Genomic DNA, 20,879 nt, shown 5'->3' with positions numbered 1-20,879 from the left:
GGGATTAGCCTATTAATTTATACATCGATCAACATCATTTTGATGGTGTTTATCAACCACGATACACCTACCATTGCAGGAGGATGCTTGCCTTACTTGTGAGCCCCGCAGTGTCAATGTTTAGTTGTGACAGTGGAACACTCAAGTTTACTTTAATATTCTAATCGAATCACAACAAACTACAGGCTATATCGTTGAAAAGGTATAGCCTACAAGTCTCAGAATACATGTTTTACCTTATATATTATGTAGGAACAGTATTTGATTAATTTCTGACAAGAGTGTGCATCAAAAAAAAAAGCTAAATGTTGTATGAAATGATGTATCCTATCCTCATGTCTTGAATCAGAATTATAATGTTAATTTTCTAATTAAATTAAAAATATATATCGCAATAATATACTAGTTTCTATGTTGATGGAGTTATGTGGTCTCTAGCAGCTAAAAGTTTCTCAGAAAAGGCATTTTTTTGCATAAAACTTGGTTAGACTTGATATTATTTATTTATTTATTTATTTATTTATTTTTATTTGACATCGTATTTGACGGGGTTTGACTGTAAACGCGATTAATCTATAGCGTAATTCTGCCCCTTTTGGCTTGCGATAAAATCACCCGTCAATGGCACCTTTTCCATTATCCCAAAGCACGCGTCAAAACGCACGCTTTTGACGCGTCAGTGTGCAATCAGACGTCCGACCAGGTCTATGTGAATACTTTGGCTTGCCATATAGCTCTGCCCATGGCAGGCACACCTCCAGGAGCTCAGCTTTTTTCGGAAAGACTCAGTACAGCGTATCTATCTTTTATAAATATGATAAATCTAAAGACTTTTCGGAGATATGAAGGATGCAATACTACTCTACAGGTACTCAAGATTAACATGAGATTGGTAGAAACTGTGTGTGTTACCTACCCTTTAATTGTATAAGTAATGACAACTGAATGTGACGTGTGTCAGGCGTTGGTGGCTGTAGAGAATGTGCACAACACAGGAGTATAAACAGAAAAGTCTTTAATAAACCCAAAAACCAAACACGCAGGAGATTATCAGGAACACAGTACTTAACAAAACCTCTTTAAGCTTAGGCTATGTTCACACTGCAGGTAAATATGGCCCGAATCTAAAAAAAAAATATTTTTTTTGCCCACATGTGACTCATATCTGTTTTCTACAGAGCCCCACACACGACATGCAAGAAAAAATAAATAAATCGTGTGCACGATTTAGCCTACTATTTTTTTTCTGAATGTCATGTCCGGGGCTCCGTAGTTTTCCCCATGACAGTGTGAACAATACAAACCACATGGAATCTGATCTTTTCAATTCCGATTTGTGCCACTTCCATATGTGGTACTAAATCCGATACAGGTCAGATGTTTTGTAATGCGACCGCAGTGTGAACAGTCATTACAGAATTCATGTGATCAACATTCGTCACGATTCTGCACTCATGGGAGTCTATTCAAAGATTTGACATACCCAACGTTATCAAGACAGTTGCGAAAGGTAGTCAGTAGGGCAGTGATGTGCCAGAACTCCTAAATATTACAGAGACAGCTCTATAATACAAGCATACATTCATCATAACCTCTCCATTCAACTTGGTTCGTGAACCATAACTCCTTCCAGGACAGCCAGGAACCTCGGAGTGGTGATGGATGATTGTTTAAGTTTCACAGATCACATCGCTACAACGGCCCGGTCCTGCAGATTTGCTCTGTACAACATTAGGAAGATTAGACCCTTCCTATCGGAGCATTCCACACAAATTCTCGTCCAAGCTCTTGTTCTATCCAGACTGGACTATTGTAATGCTCTCTTGGCAGGCCTTCCAGCATGCACTGTCAAGCCTCTACAACTGATCCAGAATGCTGCAGCAAGACTGGTCTTTAACGAGCTGAAGAAAGCGCATGTCACACCTCTCTTCATCAGTTTGCCAGTAGCTGCTCGCATCAAATTCAAGGCTCTAATTTTTGCCTACAGAACATCCACTGGCTCTGCACCACTATACCTAAACTCACTACTTCAGACTTGTGCGCCCTCCAGAATCTTGCGTTCTGCAAGTGAACGGCGTCTTCTGGTGCCATCCCAAAGGGGCACAAAATCACTCTCACGGACCTTCTCCTGGTCTGTTCCCTGCTGGTGGAAAGACCTGCCACGCTCTATCAGAGCAGCTGAGTCTCTAGCCATTTTCAAAAAACTTTGCCCAGTAATATTGACACTTACTTTTTCTTTTTCTATTTCTATTCTCTCTCTCCATCTATTTAATTTAATTTAAAAAAAAATCCTTGCTATGAGCATTTTGCTGGAATAACTGGGACTTGACACAGCACTTACATACTGTTGCAATCATGTTTATTTGATTTGCTTCTACTGTTCTCATTTGCAAGTTGCTTTGGAGAAAAGCATCTGTTAAATGAGTAAATGTAATTGTAAATGCAAAACATGAGGGCTCATATCATAAAAGTTTCAAAACTCTGCTCTCTTTTGTCACATCGTCTTTATTTTTCATATTGCGCATAATTCCGCTGGCTTCCACGGAAGATCACACTTTAAATAAATGCATAATCGCTTACTTTAATGCCCTCCGTGTTTACTTCCATGTGACAGCGCGCTGTCATGTGCGATCGGACTAGTTTTGGACTAGTTTTGGGAAGCAATTGAGTGGATTTTATGGTAAAAACCTGGCAACCCCGTTTGTATCATTCTTTTTGCGCATACAGGCCAGTTCAGAACCATGATCTGTTCACAATGGAAATCTGATATTGGCCACATTTAAAACAACAAAGTGAACAGCTATACAAAAAAAATAAATAAATAAAAATCTGAGCAAAAATCAGAATTGAGCATTAAGGCTCGCAGTGTAAACGTAGCCTTAGAGGCAAACAAAATTGAACAAAGGAACGGAGGAAACACAGGTCTTTATGGTGAGCATTTAGCATGAAACAGAACAGGTGTGAGAAAACTAACTAACAACCAGGGAAACTAACGCTGACACAGAACACAGGCAAAACGAAACCAAAACTGATCATACACGTAACAATGTGTTTAATAAATGATCACATATATAGACTGATTTATCCATTTAAGTATTTGAGATTTTAAAAACAAGTAGAAAATGTGTTGATTGTGTAATGTTGTTTTACCCAACTGAAATCAATCATTTCAAAGTAAGGTAAGCAAACCAATTAGATCTATTCTTCATTGAAATTGTGTTAAATTTAAGACGCCGTTTACCCGGCGGAAACTGACATAGTTTCAACATGAAGTAAGCAAACAAGATTGACTTTATGTTGAAAATGTGTTGATTCTATGGCGTAATTTCACCTAACTGAAATCAGCATTGTTTTAACAAAAGGTAAGCAAATAATCTGGATCAATTTTACTTTAATTTAGAATGGCGCGTCTGACGTTGGTTCAACGTGACTTCAGTGACCAAAAAGTTTGCTGGAACAACGTCGGAGATCAGTGTTGTTTTGATGCCATGGGGAACATCAATTCTACATTGATTCTGTCAATTTGCTATCTGGGTATGTTCATTAGTCTTGTAAAGCCACCATTCACCATGATGCTGCGCATGATGTTCCAGCAAAATGGCCACAGTATGTAGTTTTTACAAGATCCACTAGTTTAAAAGTCCCTAAGTTGTATTAATATTTAGACTTACTATATAATCTTTTCACAAATAGTCTTTATATCTCAAGTACTAACCACCATCTCTGAAGCCTTGGACTAATACTCTCATCTCACATGTCTCTATTAGCCTTCCAACACAGCATTTTGCTGTCATTTTTTATTTTTTATTTTTTATTTTTTTTTTTAGAATAAAATAACAGTTATTTATTAAATGTTTTCAACCATTATTTCTGAAATGTCTCCTGACTGGTCTCTGTCAAGCTCTCTCAAGCTTTATTATCACCAGCTCATCTTCTGTTAGTGACCTAATTACACAAACTAGCTCATCTACATGTCAGTTAGATCCAGCCCATGGAATGGGCATGTGTTTCCCCACTTCCAGCATCCCCAAGACCCTACATAGGACAAGTGGATACATAGGATAAACTATAAATAATAAGCAATAAATAACACATTTCTGACAAAAAAAAAAAAAAAATGTATATAATATACGCATATGTTTTGCTGGTCAGCACTCAAGAAGACGAAGGAGATTCAATTGACAGACTTTATTTACTCTCCAAAATACTCAGGAGTTCACAGGAACTCACAGGAAAAACACAAACCTAACAGTACATTAACAAGAACCGACCAAGAGCAACTGAAACACAGGGTGTATTAATACTAGATACAAACAAAGGAAACTAGATGAAGACCAGTGCAGTATACCAGAAAGCAAGGTTAACTTACGGTCACATATACCCTGAACTCTCAGATGATTAACACCCAAACCTTGTGAGGTATGCAGTAAGTTCAGTCAACCCGGAGCGTGAAACTCAAGAGTTAACAGTGACCACACAAAGTCATTCTCAACTGAGGACCAGGAGTTACCATGGCTATATATATATATATATAATATTGTGTGGAATCTGTCATGCCCACCAGAGCCTCATCATAGGTCACACATGCTCTGATGACTCTGAAACAAGCTAACCATGGAACATGAGCTGCTCCGGAGCAGTTTATGTTCAGGGAATAAGTTGCTATGTCTACTTACATACCCTCAAAATTACCTCAGATTTTTGGAACCAAAAGCTGAGGTTATTCGCTTACTCTGAGTAAAGTTACCCAGGTAAGTTACATAACCTGCTTTCTGGAATAGGCTAACAAGTTTTGTTACATTGTCTTTCTCAAAGAGCTGAACAATTATCAGAGAAAAATAACTGTAAATACGATTATGGCTGCTGCAATTATCTAATCATGAAAAGTGATATCTACAGTAAAGAGTGGGAGAGTGACCCTCTCAAAACGTCAGAGACGACTCGAAGGCTCTTTGTAAATATAAGTGTAACTCTGAGAGCACAGTTGAATGACTTAACTGAAATCCAATATGGGACTAAGACTCCTGTCCATCATCATGTGATCAGGATATCTGCAACTTATAAACCATACAGATTGCACTCTACTCGTGCCTGTCAGCTGCTGAAAGAGATTTGAATCAATGAATTATCAGTTTTGACTGTGCAAAGTTTTGCGTTATGTTATACAATGTGTATTTCAAGAAAGACTTCTGTTTGAAGTTAAAGGGTTAGTTCACCCAAAAATGACATTTCTGTCATTAATTACTCCAAAGCAGTGTTTCAAAACACTGTTTCATGAAGCTTCGAAGCTTTACGAATCTTTTGTTTTGAATCAGTGGTTCAGAGCATGTATCACACTGTCAAAGTCACGCCCACCAGTGGTGACCCACTGAAATTTCGAAACACTTATGATGTAACAAAGCCTCGTTTACTGAAATCACGTGACTTTGGCAGTTTGATACATGCTCTGAATTACTGATTCGAAACAAAAGATTCGTAAAGCTTCGAAGCTTCATGAAGCAGTGTTTTGAAATCGCCCATCACTAGATATTGTTGAATAAAGTCGTTATTTTGATTTTTTTGCGCACAAAGTATTCTCGTCTCTTCATAACATTAAGGTTGAACCACTGCAGTCACATGACTGTTTTAACGATGTCTTTAGTATCTTTCTGGACCTTGAAAGTGTTGATTATATTGCTGTCTATGGAAGAGTCATATACCTCTCAGATTTCATCAAAAATATCTTAATTTGTGTTCTGAAAATGAATGAAGGTCGACATTTCGTTTTTGAGTGAACTAACCCTTTAAAGCGAAACACTAAGGTAAGCACATTATTATTATTGTCGTTAATTTTTTGAACACGAATTACACATTTTCTGCTCTTATGGTGTTTGCAAGGGTTAAAATCTGTTTATTTCTTGATTGCCGTTTGCAAATAGGCTATTTGACATACTTAGTAGTTACTACTTGTTTGGTAGAGACATTTTTGTCATATTTGCTAATATTCTTTTACTGTATTTGCCATGTTTTTATCCATTTTCCTGTTGTATTGTTCTCCTGGCAGAGAAATTTATTGATTCACTTTTATAATTTTATTTTTTAATTATTTAATTTAAAGGAGGTAAAAGGTCCTTATAAAAACATTGGTTGTCATGACAATAAAATTCTATCACATTCTTTTGGCAGTGAGTGAATATTTTGGGCGAGTTTTGGAGAGCTTTTGGTCTGAATATCATCGACTCAATCTGGCAACACTGAGTGCGAGCTCATTGAGTTCTGCACTTTTGCAATCCTGTCATTAGAGCCAGTAAACTGTAGATGCAAATAAGAAATTCACTACAATATAGTCAGCTTCTTTGATTGTAAAGTGTTTTCGTGAGAATGCAGAATCCATGTGCTCACGCTGAAATGATTGACAGCTTCAGATTACACACCGATCGTTGTATAAATATAATTTATATACAATCTGAGTAAAGGCTTTGGCTGTTTCTCAATTCCAAGAACACAAAGAACGGACTTGCGTTCTCGTGGAGACTGGTCTTGCCAGGCAACCGTGAAAGAACAAACTTGGAGGGAGGAAGGAGGACACAGAACGCATCTTTATGAGAATGGACTATATACACGTAAAGTTCTTAAGAACTTCTGCAATAATATAAGCCAGCTGGAAAACTTCAGGTGAAATGTCACTTGTTGGTGTGTCGGTATCTTCCGTGTCCTGAGGTAGCTTTAACAGCATCAATAACGTAATACTTAGTTTATAATCAGAATATAGTCACTTAAATATTCAGGCCTTGAATTAATTTAGTTATTCAAATGTAAGATGACATAAAAAAAGACACGTCCCTCAGTGTTCCTCCTCAGCAAAATTCAATTCCACCCTCAGTTTTCACAGATTTTGTGAGTATTTCATACTTTACCTTGACAAAATGTATTTTTAAACCTAGTGATTTTATAATGTTTAATATTTATTCAAAAGTAAAACTGAGTGAAAAAATATTACAGGAAATGGCTAATATGAGCCAATAAATGGTCCTCTGCTGCCATCTGCTGGTTATAATGGTAATTAACGTCTTAAATTTAAAAAAGTGTTTTAAATAAAAGTGTTTTCTATAAAATGTATTTCCTACATCTTGAAACATTCGGTTTTACAAATGGGGCCAATCTCAGAAGGATGAACATATGTTTTTGGTCAACACATAGATGTGTGCGTGTCCAATTACAGACACCATGTTTCTTGTTCCAAAGTTTGCAATAGTTTCATCTTTATTGCAATCAATAAAACTGATTTATTGGCAAATTAGGTATTGTGATAACTGCATTAAAATATAAATACAGCATTAAAAAGTCAACCATTGATGTGTTCTGATGTAGAACCTGGAAGCTCTGCACTGTGTCTACAACAGAAACAGCGTAGGAGACTGACAGGAAAGAGAAGAATTTGTTGAATAAAGTCATTATTTTTGTTTTATTTTTGCACACAAAAAGTATTCTCGTCGCTTCATAACATTAAGGTTGAACCACTGTAGTCACGTTGACTATTTTTATGATGATTTTACTACTTTTCTGGACCTTGAACTTTGAATTTGTGTTCTGAAGATGAACAAAGGTCTAGGTTTGGAACGACTTGAGGGTTAGTAATTAATGAATTTTCATTTTTGCGTGAACTAACCCTTTAAAACATAATATTGTGATCTTCGCAAACTTTTGTAATTCCAGCAACTATGTTTACTTTTACTTTTCTTTAGACAGACTTATTTAAACAGTTAACCGCTAACTTAAAAGTTTAACCCTTGTGCTGTGTTGAAAACCCTATCACACTCATGGTGTTTCTGGTCAAAAATGACCGCCCTGCAAAAAATTGCTTATAAATCTCTCGTTATGCTACCGTATCACCAAATATTGGATTCAATCTTTCTGTCAGCTTGTTTTCTTTCAATTAGGACAGGTTTTGTATTTAATTTTGAAACTGATTGATCATAGGCCTCATTGATCTGAGCCTCACTGATTTGAGGATAAAGTTCATCTCTGTGCAAAAGAAAGCCTGTAATACTCGAAACGGTTTGTGTACATGAACGTGTGTGTATGTGAGTGGATGCACGAGTATGCATGTATCATATAGGCGGAGCGTGTGTAAGGCTGGGGAAGACCCTTCCCCGGGCCATGGGTCAAAAATTAACTAGGGCTTGGCCAAAAATGCAGCTGCACATTTAAACTAAATCTAGTAATAAAGTGAAAATGAAAATTAAATGAAAAGTGTCGATTGCGGCATTTAATATAGATCATCTTCTCATGTTGCGTTATACTTTTTACGCGTTTTACAGCGTTGCGCACTATAACCAATCACGCACGATTCTGTTGAGCTTACAATTGCAGTGGCCAATCAGAGGTGTTCAGATTAGTCATCGCTGAAACGCTGCTTTGGAGTAATTAATGACAGAAATGTCATTTTTGGGTGAACTAACCCTTTAACTTCAAACAGAAGTCTTTCTTGAAATACACATTGTATAACATAACGCAAAACTTCGCACAGTCAAAACTGATAATTCATTGATTCAAATCTCTTTCAGCAGCTGACAGGCACGAGTAGAGTGCAGTTTTGTTCAGTGCGCGAGCTGAACTCTGACTGAATTCTGCACTCTCGCTAATGCTCTCAGTCTCATCATAAACTGATAAACATAAACAGATTTGGTGATTGTGCTCTTGAGAGCGTCGAAACTAATATAAACAGGTTTTTCTATTTACAACGTATTTTTGCAGCGTTGAGCAATGTAGCCAATCACAAACATATCTGATGATTTCTTGACCAATGCTGAGATCTGCACTCAAATCCTCTCGTTATAATTTAAATTTTAACAAAAAAGAATAGTTATTATGTAGGCCAAATAAGATATTCATTGTACAGTCAGCTTAATCGAAAAGCAGAACTTTGTTGGCCAGGTGTGGCCGTGGCCACCCCGCTCACAACTGCTGTTTCTGTCTACTTTTTTTGTTGACAAGAATTGCGTTTGTTTAAACGCAGAACCGTCTCTTTAAGACCACAAAAAACGGGAGACTTTTCAGACGCGCACTCCAACTCCGCCTCAGCGCCAGGCGCAGGTCAAAGGCGCGCGGAAATGATACAGGAGCTTCAGCAGAACAGTGAACGGCGAACATTATATATAGCCCACGTAAATGTTTCTCAACTAGTGGGTTGCAAGACCGCGCACTTTTCAATCACGCGCAAATACGGCGCGCTGTATATTACTCACTATAAGTAAAGCGCACAAAAAACTAGGAGCATGCAACGTCGTAGTTCTGTCGTCTAAGTCATGAAATAACCAAAAAGGCAATTAAAGCTGCGTTAAAACTGTGCATGTATGCAGGCCTATTTGATATATATATATATATATATATATATATATATATATATATATATATATATATATGTCAAATGTCTCTGGACTAAAATATTCTGCTATGTGAGATCACATTATAAGGCACAAGCTGATATGTAATTTTTTAATGCATAAATAAATGTGAGAACTGTGCATTTGTACTAGAAGATGCTAATTTTGCATTAATTTATAAAGTACAAACAAAAATGTATCACATTTAAATGCATAAAATAATTCATTTTACATTCTGGCATTTATGTGCTGTTGACTTCCGCTTCCGCATCAGCAAATGGGAATTCAAAAGAGAACATATATATATATATTACCAGGATGACCCACATCTGTTTTTTAAGTGTTGTGGTTGTTGTTCATGAGTCCTTGTTTGTCTTAAGCAGTTAAACTGCCCAATCTAAACTTTTCACTTACTTTTTTCAAAACACTGTGAATGATTAATGGGATGTTAAATAAAGACATGATTATATTTTTGTATGATATTATGTTAACTACATTGTGTTTGTCTACTTGTGACTTTAATGAATATGATACTGAGCAACTGATGATATGATCAATTAATCCAGAAAATTCAAAGGATTCACATTTTCTCACATTTTTCAATTTTCTTGCCACTCTATACTCTATCCCCTAACCCTCACACACAGAAAACTCCCTGCATTTTACTGTCGATTTAACACGTTAATTAGATTAATTAATTACGGTAATAAAAAAAAAATAAAAAATAAAAACACGTTAATTTTTAACGCACTTGCCCCGCCCCAAACCTATGTAGGTCATCTGACATTACATACAGTTGCCTGATGAGGAATATAATGCAGGGCAACAGCTCACTATGCGATAGAGCTTACAGAATGCAGTTAGAATGGCCATAAAACTCAAGATACTGGAGCAAAAATGCCCCTTATTGAGTTTTTCTCTCATATTTATCATATGAGTTAAGCAGTATCACAAAAGTAACGAAGTGCAATATTACACGAGTGCTGTTTGTCCCAAATATAATGAGTGCAAAATGCAAATACAACAGTTCAGTAAGTTGATATTGTTATTTTAGATAAAATATTGTCTGTTTTGTTCAATTTTGCCAATGAAACTATAAAGACAAAGCAGAACTGTTCGTCTCCACGCAACACACAGCAGTGTTTCATTTCTGAATCTGCGTTTTGAACGTAACAGAAGTGATTCAGTGGATCATTCATAAAAGACTTGAAGCGGCGCTACACACAGACCGACCGGTGTAAGACATCAAAGACTTACAGTGATATAGGTTACGCTTTTAGGTAACCAATTTCTTGTTATCCACATGGACATCGATGTTCTCATTTTAAGACACAGTTTTTCATTTTCTTTTTTACGTTTTCTGTTCTGTGTCCCATACAGCTTCCCTCCTCTGTCCATTTTGGACATGTGACTGTCCGTAACAGAGCAACGGCTCTTGTTAAAATGAGCAGTTGATATCACTTGATATAATAAAATATATTATATCAAGTGATATCATATATATATATATATATATATATATTACTAATTTAAAATGCTAAACAAACATTATTTTTCAACAAACATCATTTTTAAATGTATTTTAAACGTTTTATTTAAAAAGATTTTCAAAGAAGTTTTGGCACAATGGCGCCCCCCTCCGTGCGGCGCCCCTATGCACTGCATATACTGCGCACCCCATTTTTGCGCCACTGTATTAGGCATATATTTTATAAAATGCACACATTCACTCTTATTGGTATGTCTAATATGTTAAAAATGCAAAACGTTTCTTATTGTTTCATCACATTCAGTTATGAATTACATGAATCAAGTAAATGATATTAGAATAGGCTTCATTCAAAATGGCGAAAATATCTAGTGTAAAGAGTTGTTAAATATTTTGGTAACACTTTACAATAATGTCTCATTTGTTAACATCAATTAATGTAGGCCTATTAACTAACATAAACTAACAATGAGCAACACATTTGTTAATGTTAGTTAATAAAATCCAGGTGTTCATTGTTTGTTCATGTTAGTTCACAATGCATTAACTATAATAAATACAACATTTGATTTTAATAATGTATTTTAATAATGGGGAGAGCTTTTCGCTTTCACTTTCGCTTTCGAATTCGATCGCGTTCGGCGGGAGGGAGGGACGGGGGGCGCAGTAACACGTTTCGGGGGGCATAGCTCCAACCTTGGCGCCGGTCCTGCTTACATCTTACCGCGCGCTCTTTCGCTGTTAACACTGGAATCCACACTCGTCTTCTGTTAACAGTAAGACCCGCCTTCTTTGATTTGATTGGCCATCTCGGTCATTTTGACATTGACAAGCGAGGCAGACTAGCCTAAAAATGTAACATTCAAAACTTTTTGTCAAACATTTTGAGTGGTGCGTAATGGAGTGCAACAGAGCAGCATCAATATGATCAATATCAATGGTTATGGCCCTGTTCATATTTACTGTGCGTAGGAAGAGTAACCAAACAGGAAGATGTAAACTGAAGTGACTGATGCTCTCCGCGCGCAGCGCTCACAAATGTCAAACACATCGCACTGGCAACAATAAACAAAAGTAACACAACTACTAAATCATTACCTAACGCTCTGTTACTGTTAGGCGTCGTTTCTGGGAATTTGTATTCATTATCAGCAATATTGAATATGCAGTTTCATTCTGAACCCTAGAACAGATCACTACAGCAGACCTTGTAATGATCGTATTGCCACTGTGTTCAGGTGCGTGATGAATCATTCTTACCGTTTTACTGCAATGAACGGAATCTTCTGTACGCCTGTCCATCCTGTCCGAACTTCTCCCGTTGAATTGATCAATTATTGGTTTATCTTCACATGAACACGAGCTCCGCGAATATGTTTACCAACTGGACTTTCACTTTCACTTTCTATTTTTGTTATGGCTGCTGTCACAAGTCACACTGTGTTGAGGTCTGACATGCTCTGTTTCTCTTTCAGTGAAAACACGTTCATTTGTTTTTTTCAGCTTTCATTAATTAGGGACTGGTCAAATCTTTTGTGGCACGTTCTGTTTGTTTTTTGTGGGGCTTTTTTGTGGGGCTTTTTATTTTACGTGGTAAAATAAAGTAGGCTAGTTTGTACTTTCTTTTTTTTAATACAAATTAAGAAAATACAATCAGGCCAATGTTTATTGTACGTCTTGTATTTGTGTTCTGAAGTCCCCTTCATTTTGTTTGAAACAATTTAGGACAGGATTAAGCATTTAACAGCTTGTGATATCCTTGATGTGTTAGTTGTAAAGATCCAATTTAGATATACAAATTTATCACAAAATTTTACGGTGAGTGAAAACATTGGAAATCTTTTCGACGTACGTTTGTCAGTTAGATAAAAGGCTCAAGAGAATTAACAAATCATAGATTCTTTATTTTATTGCATTTTACAAAATGTCTCAACTTTTCTGGAAATGGGGTTGTAGATCCCTGCATAGATAGTCTTTATGTAGAATTTCATTTTCATTTTTGGGAAATTATTAAAAGCCATTTACTTAATAAGTATAAAGAATTCATTATTCAAAGAGAGATGACACTGGATATGAAAAGGGATTATTTTTCTCACAATTAAACCCAACAAATGTAACATTCAATTGTTCATTGCTGTTTTTTAGATGTGACACTAGATGGCAGTGTTGTGTAAAGCACTTTGGTTTAGCAATAGACTAAAATGGATCTTTGTTGTATTATTTCTGAAACACTATCAGATTTATTAAAGGGCTGACACATATCTAATAATATAAGATTAGATTTGCTGGATTATGCTGCACTTTCAAAGTCATATTTTTCTAATTGTGTCAAAGCTTTTGACACAATTATTTAACACTGATATTTTGTTGATATTGTTGCTTCAGTGGCCCAGTACTGCACAACACAATGAAATTTAAAAAGCAAACATAAGTTACGTTGATTCAGTCAATGAATATATATATATATATATATATATATATATATATATTTTTTTTTTTTTTTTCCATTTAGTAATTAAATGAAGCACTTTTTCGATTACCTGAGAAAACATTTTACAGTGTAGTTCAGTCATGTAGATTCTGACAGATAATTTCAGGTACAGACCAAATTACCACAGCTATTGATGCTTTGTTACGCAGCACCCATTTAACCTCAACCATCATGTCTGCAAATACATATGCTAACAGCCAAAGATCATTGTTGGTTAAGTTAATGGCATGGCAAAAATGTCTCCAGGTCTACAAGGTGCAAATCACCGGTATTATGACAAAAAAGCCATTTTCAGACTGCTTTTCACTGTAACTGATGACTGAACGTGTGTGCTAATGAACCGCCCTATAATAAGCTTTAACGGTCCCTTTGGGTCTCTACTAAAATTCTAAGTGAAAATTTTAAATTTAGTTAAGTTAAAAGGCCAGAGTAATGAGCCAGGAATATTTTACAGTGAAAGTGGAAAAATATTCACTTTTAGCTGTACTATATTAAAATGTAAAAGGTATCATTTTCCTGGATATAATAAAATAAAGAGAGGAGATTGTGAAAGAGAGGATGCAGTGACCAAATGCAATACTCATGGATGGATTTTAATTCAATTCGCATTATAGCTTTATCCTAGGTACAACCAAAAGTTGGGAGTTTTTTTTTAATTTTTTTTACCTTAAATAGTAGATTGTAGGGCGATAAAAGATCGGTTAAGTACACAGGAGCTAAACCATTTAGAGCCTTATAGGTCATTAGCAGTACTTTATAATCGATATGGAACTTAATAGGTAACCAGTGAAGAGATGATAAAATTGGTGTTATATGATCATATTTTCTTGACCTGGTAAGAACTCTAGTAGCTGCATTTTGTACCAATTGTAGCTTGTTTATTGAGGAAGCAGGGCAACCAGCTAGTAATGCATTACAGTAATCTAGTCTAGACGTCATGAAAGCATGAACTAACTTCTGCATCAGAAACAGATAACATATTCCGTATCTTAGCAATGTTTCTGAGGTAGAAGGCTGTTTTTGTAACATATGAAATATGATTTTCAAAGGACAAGTTGCTGTCTAATATAACACCCAGGTCTTTAACTGTCGAGGATGGAGTAACAGTACATCCTTCTAAATGCAGATTGTAGTCTGAGAGATTCTGTGTACAGGTTTTTGGCCCAATAAGTAATACTTCAGTCTTATCTGAATTTAATAGAAGAAAATTACTAGTCATCCAATGTTTTACTTCTTTATATAAAATACTGGATATATCTATCTTTTATATCTTTATTGAAAATAACAGAGGGTCTAACACCACCGTAATGCCTGTCCCTGAATACCAGTGTAATTCTGTAGTCGATCTAGGAGTATTTTATGATCTATAGTGTCGAACGCAGCACTGAGATCAAGTAACACTAGTATTGAGATACAGCCTTGGTCAGAAGCTAGAAGTAAGTCATTTGTAATTTTAACGAGCGCAGTTTCTGTGCTATGATGAGGCCTGAATCCTGACTGAAATTTTTCATAGATAGCGTTTTTTAGCAGAAGCACAATTGAGCCGACACAATTTATTTAGCCTAGTATTTTAGACATAAATGGAAGATTTGAAATGGGTCTGTAATTTGCCAATTCATTTGGATCTAATTGTGGTTTCTTAATGAGAGGCTTAATAACTGCTAACTTGAACGGTCTTGGAACATGACCTAGAGATAAAGACGAGTTAATAATATTGAGAAGAGGCTCTTCTGCTACAGGTAACAATTCTTTCAGTAGTTTAGTGGGTATTGGATCTAATAAAAATGTTGTTGGTTTAGACGCTGTGATAAGTTTATTTAGCTCTTCCTGTCCTATAGTTGTAAAGCACTGCAACTGTTCTTGAGGGACGATAATTGAGGCTGAATCATAAAACTCTGTCAAAGGTTGTACATTTACTTTTACAATTGCATTTCTGACGCTTTCAATATTCTCAGTGAAGAAATTCATTACTACTTTAGCTCAGGTGACATCTGTTTATTTGTTAATCTAGCCACTGTACTAAACAAGACCCTTGGATTGTTTTGGTTATTTTCTATGAGTTTGCGGAGATGCTCGGCCCTGGCTGCTTTTAGAGTCTTTCTATAACGGGACGAGCTGTCTTTCCACGCGATTCTAAAGACCTCTAAACGAGTTTGTCTCCAATTGTGTTCTAGATTACGAGTTTCTCTTTTGATAGCGTGAGTAATACTGTTGTACCATGGTGCAGTATTTTCCTCTCTAACCTTTTTTAATCTCATCGGTGCAACAGTATCTAATGTACTAGTGAAAGTGGTGCACATACTGCTAGTCATTTTCTCAAGATCATTTGTGTGTTTGGGTACAATGAGCAGCTGAGACAGATCAGGCAGTTTATTTGTGAATTTATCTGTAGTTGTCGGGAGAATTGTTCTACCTAGTCGATATCGTGGCGCAATTTGACAAATATCATCAGTATGCAGTACGCATGTTACAAGGTAATGATCAGTGATATCATCACTTTGCGGTAGAATTTCTATATCAGTAGGATTGATTCCATGTGATATAATTAAATCTAGTGTATGATTAAGACAGTGAGTGGGTCCAGTGACGTTCTGTTTGACCCCAAACGAGTTTAGTAAATCTGTAAACGCAGCCCCTAACGCATCATTTGTATTATCTACATGAATGTTAAAATCTCCAACAATCAGCGCTTTATCAACGTTGACCAATCGGTCTGAGAGAAAGTCTGCAAACTCTTTTAGGAAATCAACATAAGGCCCTGGAGGTCTATAAACGGTAGCCAAAGCAAGAGATAGTAGCGACTTTTTACTTATATCTGAGAGTGTAACGGTTAGCACGAGAACTTCAAATGAATTAAACCTGTGTAATGTTTTCTGAGTAACATTAAGAATCTCTCTATAGATTGTAGCAACATCACCACCATGAAAGATCTAGCTAGCTTTTAAAACTACTGAATTAAAACTTAAACTATTTAAAACATAAAACCTTAAAATTTTAAGCTTTTAAAACTACTTCAAACTTTCTGGCTAGGCTTTTTCAAGCCAACTTAAAGTTTGTTTACAAACTTCTTCATCTATAAATATAACTTTCCTCAGAATTTAAAATGTTCATCTTAATTTCAGCAAACACAAAAAGGAACATTTAGAAAACATGAAATTATGAGAACACAAACAGATATATGGTTTTCCTTCATTTATTTCAACAATTTTACATTTGGAGCAATAGCTGAGAATTATTCACAGAAAATAAAAATCGAGGTTTGTTGTGATTATTTTGGCTTATTAATGCTAATGTGCCATTTTTTTTTCCACAGACAAGACCAATTATCAATACTTTTTTTAATGTAATTGCCTTATACAATTATCTGTCATTATAATTTGAATGTATTCTAGATAAAAAAGGAAAAACAATGAAGTTCCATCCAGAATTTTTTTTTTTTTTTTTTACAAAAAGCCTTTGCATAATCCAAATAATGTCCAACTTCAGTTAGGACGGCATCAAATCCAGACCGTCCCCAGCGTAGGACCTTTTGTTGTCTCCATAGTCATACCGGATCTCTTCACCTCTCTGAATGTTCCGTGTGCTCATGAAAAGTATGACTGGTTCATCCTCCACAGAGTACAATCTAGGACTGAGATTGGCCCGTTTGGCAGAATGTTTAATTTGTCTTCCAAACGTAGTTTTGTCTGGATGGCACTCGCAGTGCTCCTCGTGAGCATCCAAACACATGAGCTGTCCATTTTTGTCTGTAAAGAAAAACAAATGTCCAGCTTCTCCCTCACTGTTCTGGTAGATTTCCAGTCCCTCCTCCCTGGAGATCAGCCGGCCGTGGTAGTCACAGATCACTTCACCGCAAGCAAACGGCCTGGTGGTGACGACCCTGGGACCCTTGCCTTCTATGTCCATCACCTGCAGTCCTTTCCAGCACTGCTTGCGGCTCATCCTTCGGATGTATTTGCTGTCTGTTGCTGCCTGGATGGTTCGTGGAGGCTTCCAGTCCTTCACAAGTTCAGCAGCATCTGGTACGTTCTCCATCCATCCCTGCTTCTCAATCCAGCTGTGTACTTTTCTCTCAGATGGCTGACGTAGGCCAAAAGTATCTGCAAAAACAAGATAATATTATCTGCACATGTGCCTTCAACTTCAGACATAAAATTTTTGAGATTTGGATGTTCGGGGTTTATTCTGACTCCGATGAACTCTGATGCTACAGGTACTTTGTCACTGCAACGCTGCAATAAACTTCATTAATAAGATCTTCAATGTCCTCATAATTTCTCTTACATGTTCCATAAGGTTGTTGAAACAATTCCAAGATAAATGTGAGCTAAAGATGGCAATCAAACCTAAAGGCAATAAAATACTGGTGTGCCTTTTTTGGCCAAGCATTGTATATTGTGTTTCAAAGATTTTATTGTATATTGTGTTTCTGTCATTAAACACTTCTGTCATTAATTAAGTCTGTCATTCAGTCATTACAGTTTTTTAAAAAATAAAATGGCTGACTTTTTCATCTTGTTAAACCTAATTTTATAGCTAACATAAATACAAAATTAATTCACACTTTCACTCGTCTTGTCTCCCAAGGGAAGCAAATACAAGAAAAGCAGGTGACTTAATATTGAGCCTTGTGGCATATCGTAATTTACTCTTCTTTTTTTAACTTAAATTTTTCACACAAAAAAAAAAAAAAAAAAAAAACTTTATTATGGGCAATATTGTTTGATATGCAGTATTGGGTGTAATCTAATTACAAAGTAATTAAGGTGGTCTAATTTTTGTACAGAAAAGTAATGTAGCACACTAAATTCTAGTAAACAGATTACAGTTACTGATTTACAATGATCCTCTAAAACTGTGTGGCCATTATATAATCAGATAAGTTTACACTTAGAAGGTCACCGGATACACATCATATAGGGGATCATTTAAAAAAGCTTAACAGCATCACTTCTCAGTTTGCACCAACATAAAAATGACAAAATAAATGAATGAAAACATACACATCATGAACATCATTAAAAGACTGCAAACAAATATTTTAAGACTCTCTCTCTCTCTCTCTTTTTTTTTTTTTTTTATGAAAACCAGAAATGTTTTTTCCCAATTAGTGTTTTAAAAAATTTAAGTCTGTAAAAGCCCAAAAATGCACAATAGTTTTAGTTAATACATTTTAAATATATTTTAAATACATTGTGTGGGTTAAATATATTTTTAAATAATAATAATAATAATAATAATAATAAAAATATTTAGAGAATACGTTTAAAACATGATTACTTTACTATGTAAATCTGTTTGCGTTTTTACGCCAGTTGAAAGGGAGTGCATGCGTCCACTGACAAGTTTTTTGACAATTATTATTTTTTTTTTTTTTTTTTCACACAATAAATAAATTAACCCTCTGGGGTCTGAGGATTTTTGGGGCCCTGGAGAAGTTTTGACATGCCCTGACATTTGTGCATTTTTCAGTTGTTCATAAACATATTAATGGAAAAAGTGTCATTACACTGTATTCAGCACAAACTAGGCTACCATAATATGTGAGGAACATGTACGTACATGTTTGTATTTTTGAAGGAATAACATTTATGCGTGGTTATTGAAAAAACAAAAAACTTTAAGTCACTGAAATAAGGCCACAAAACTAATATTATACATGTGTTCACAAGACTTCTGGGTATTGGAGGTTGTAGACTAGAGTTTTTGCTTCAAAATGATGTAAAAATTATAATCCTGCCTACTCGTTCATATAAAACAATAGAGAGATTTAAATTTAAAACATTTTTTGTCAAGAAACACAGTATGCGTGGAGGCGTGAATCATCATGAATAATGCCGTGATTCATACCTGAGAAGACAAAAGATTCGCATAATGAGCCGCATAATGAGCCGCATAATGAGCTCTTTCAGTCAGGTAGGCTGTGAAAAAACCCTCTGTGATCATGCTGATAAGAGGATTAATGTCCACTCTTGACAAAAAAAAAAAAAAAAAAACATGATTTTTGTGATCTCATGCATGCACGTATTATTGCACATCATGTGAAGAAAATTTTGCATAGGCCTATGTTAAATTACAGTACCAGTCAAAAGATTGGACACATTTTTTTAAAAGAAGTCTTAAGTCTCTAAACAAATAATGGTTTTCTATTTTAATATACTTTAAAATATAGTGTATTTCTGTGATGCAAAGCGTCTGAACATTCCTACCTCTATGGCATTTCATATAGGCTAATATATTTGTTATATTATAGCCTAAATGTTAATGTGCAGTTGACAAACTATACATCATTAAAAAGATCTAAGACTCAAGCTTCACATTTTGACTCTTAAAATCTTATATTGACCGTAATTTCTTAATATGCTTAAAAGCATGCACATTTGGAGAAATACTGATGGATTCTCATATGTTTTGTCAATTTTCTATATAGAGGAGTAATATTTATTCAATATTTATTGTCATCACTGTGAGCGCTGGATACTGTGTTTTCAATTTCAATTTCAGATAAACATTTTTCAAGATAATAAATGCACGATTGAGATGATATATACATGTATTGCCTCAGAATTTGCGTCTAAATAGCGCTCGCTCCGTGGGTGTGGCCGAATTAGTAGATAATGAGCTGAATCACGGACTTCTGACATGGCTCTCTTTTCATTCAGATTACATAAACAGAGAATTTTTTTGACTTACACGATTTAAAACCTGACATTTCAACGTCTCTTTAGACATAAGTCATTTTTTTGTGATTAGTATTCACTAAGTTACACTTAATTTTCTGAGAACTATCAGATTGGACTTCGTTCAGAAGGAGACAAAAGATCACGCATCATGTTTGTTTTCTTTATTTTGCAAAAAGCACAACATTTTGTTTTTACTCTGAGTGTACACAAATGATATTTGACAGATTAAAATGGTGTATAACTCTTAATTGAATGTGCAAAATTGACTGAGTATTTTAAGTCTCTTTCATACTGATAAGAAAAAAGCACGGTGGTATCGCCGGCGCGACCACCCGACCCCTGAGTGTTAATCAATTCAAAATAAATATCATTGTTTAATAAAACTCAACTCCTGGGACATGAAAATACCAAATTTGATGTAACACCTAAATATGGAATATCAATTTTCTAGATTTGAATGAACAACTTACCGAGCACAAGACCCACACGGAGTTTCTTTTGATTCGCGCACCAGAGCGAGAGGCAATGGCTCTCATATTTCCTTGAGATTCGCATTCGTGCAGCTTTTTCCGGAAGAGTTGCATGCACCGTTACTGGATGTGACATCTTCAGCAAGTGAAAAGCTGTGTTTGCATTCATCCATTTGGGCTCAGCTGGCCTAAAGAAACAAAATTGTACATCTCAGCAAATTACTTGAATGATTGAGAACATTGTATAATCTACAGTAATTGTCTGTCCAGTAGGTGAAGTACCTTGAAAGTTTTTCATCATCTGTCAAATCACATTTGTGCATGGCAGCATATACAAAAGATCTGGCCATATCGGTGGTAATGCTTGGGAGCCAGTACCTG

General features: G+C 35.7%; 2 protein-coding genes across 5 annotated transcripts in view; both read right to left on the bottom strand.

Moving 5' to 3' along the window:
- LOC127517410 (uncharacterized) overlaps positions 1-12,288 on the bottom strand; it is a 38,696-nt gene extending 26,408 nt beyond the window's left edge. The window contains exon 1 of the mRNA XM_051902972.1: positions 12,115-12,288. Coding sequence (XP_051758932.1) covers positions 12,115-12,156 — 42 coding nt within the window. The 5' untranslated portion in view covers positions 12,157-12,288. The remainder of the gene's footprint in view (positions 1-12,114) is intronic.
- Positions 12,289-13,277: 989 nt separating this feature from the next.
- The window catches only part of LOC127517408 (uncharacterized), a 36,223-nt gene continuing 28,621 nt past the window's right edge, over positions 13,278-20,879 (bottom strand). For 3 of the 4 annotated variants that reach the window (XM_051902966.1, XM_051902967.1, XM_051902970.1), the window contains 3 exons: positions 20,781-20,876; positions 20,499-20,686; positions 13,278-17,445 (listed from right to left, as the gene is read on the bottom strand). In XM_051902966.1, coding sequence (XP_051758926.1) covers positions 16,832-17,445; positions 20,499-20,686; positions 20,781-20,876 — 898 coding nt within the window. In that variant the 3' untranslated portion in view covers positions 13,278-16,831. The remainder of the gene's footprint in view (positions 17,446-20,498; positions 20,687-20,780; positions 20,877-20,879) is intronic. The other variant, XM_051902969.1, reaches the window with a different exon arrangement.

This window comes from Ctenopharyngodon idella, chromosome 8, assembly GCF_019924925.1.
Source record: "Ctenopharyngodon idella isolate HZGC_01 chromosome 8, HZGC01, whole genome shotgun sequence".
Lineage (NCBI taxonomy): Eukaryota > Metazoa > Chordata > Actinopteri > Cypriniformes > Xenocyprididae > Ctenopharyngodon > Ctenopharyngodon idella.
The sequence above is the reverse complement of the archived record's forward strand: the minus strand, read 5'-3'. Positions and strand labels throughout refer to the sequence as shown.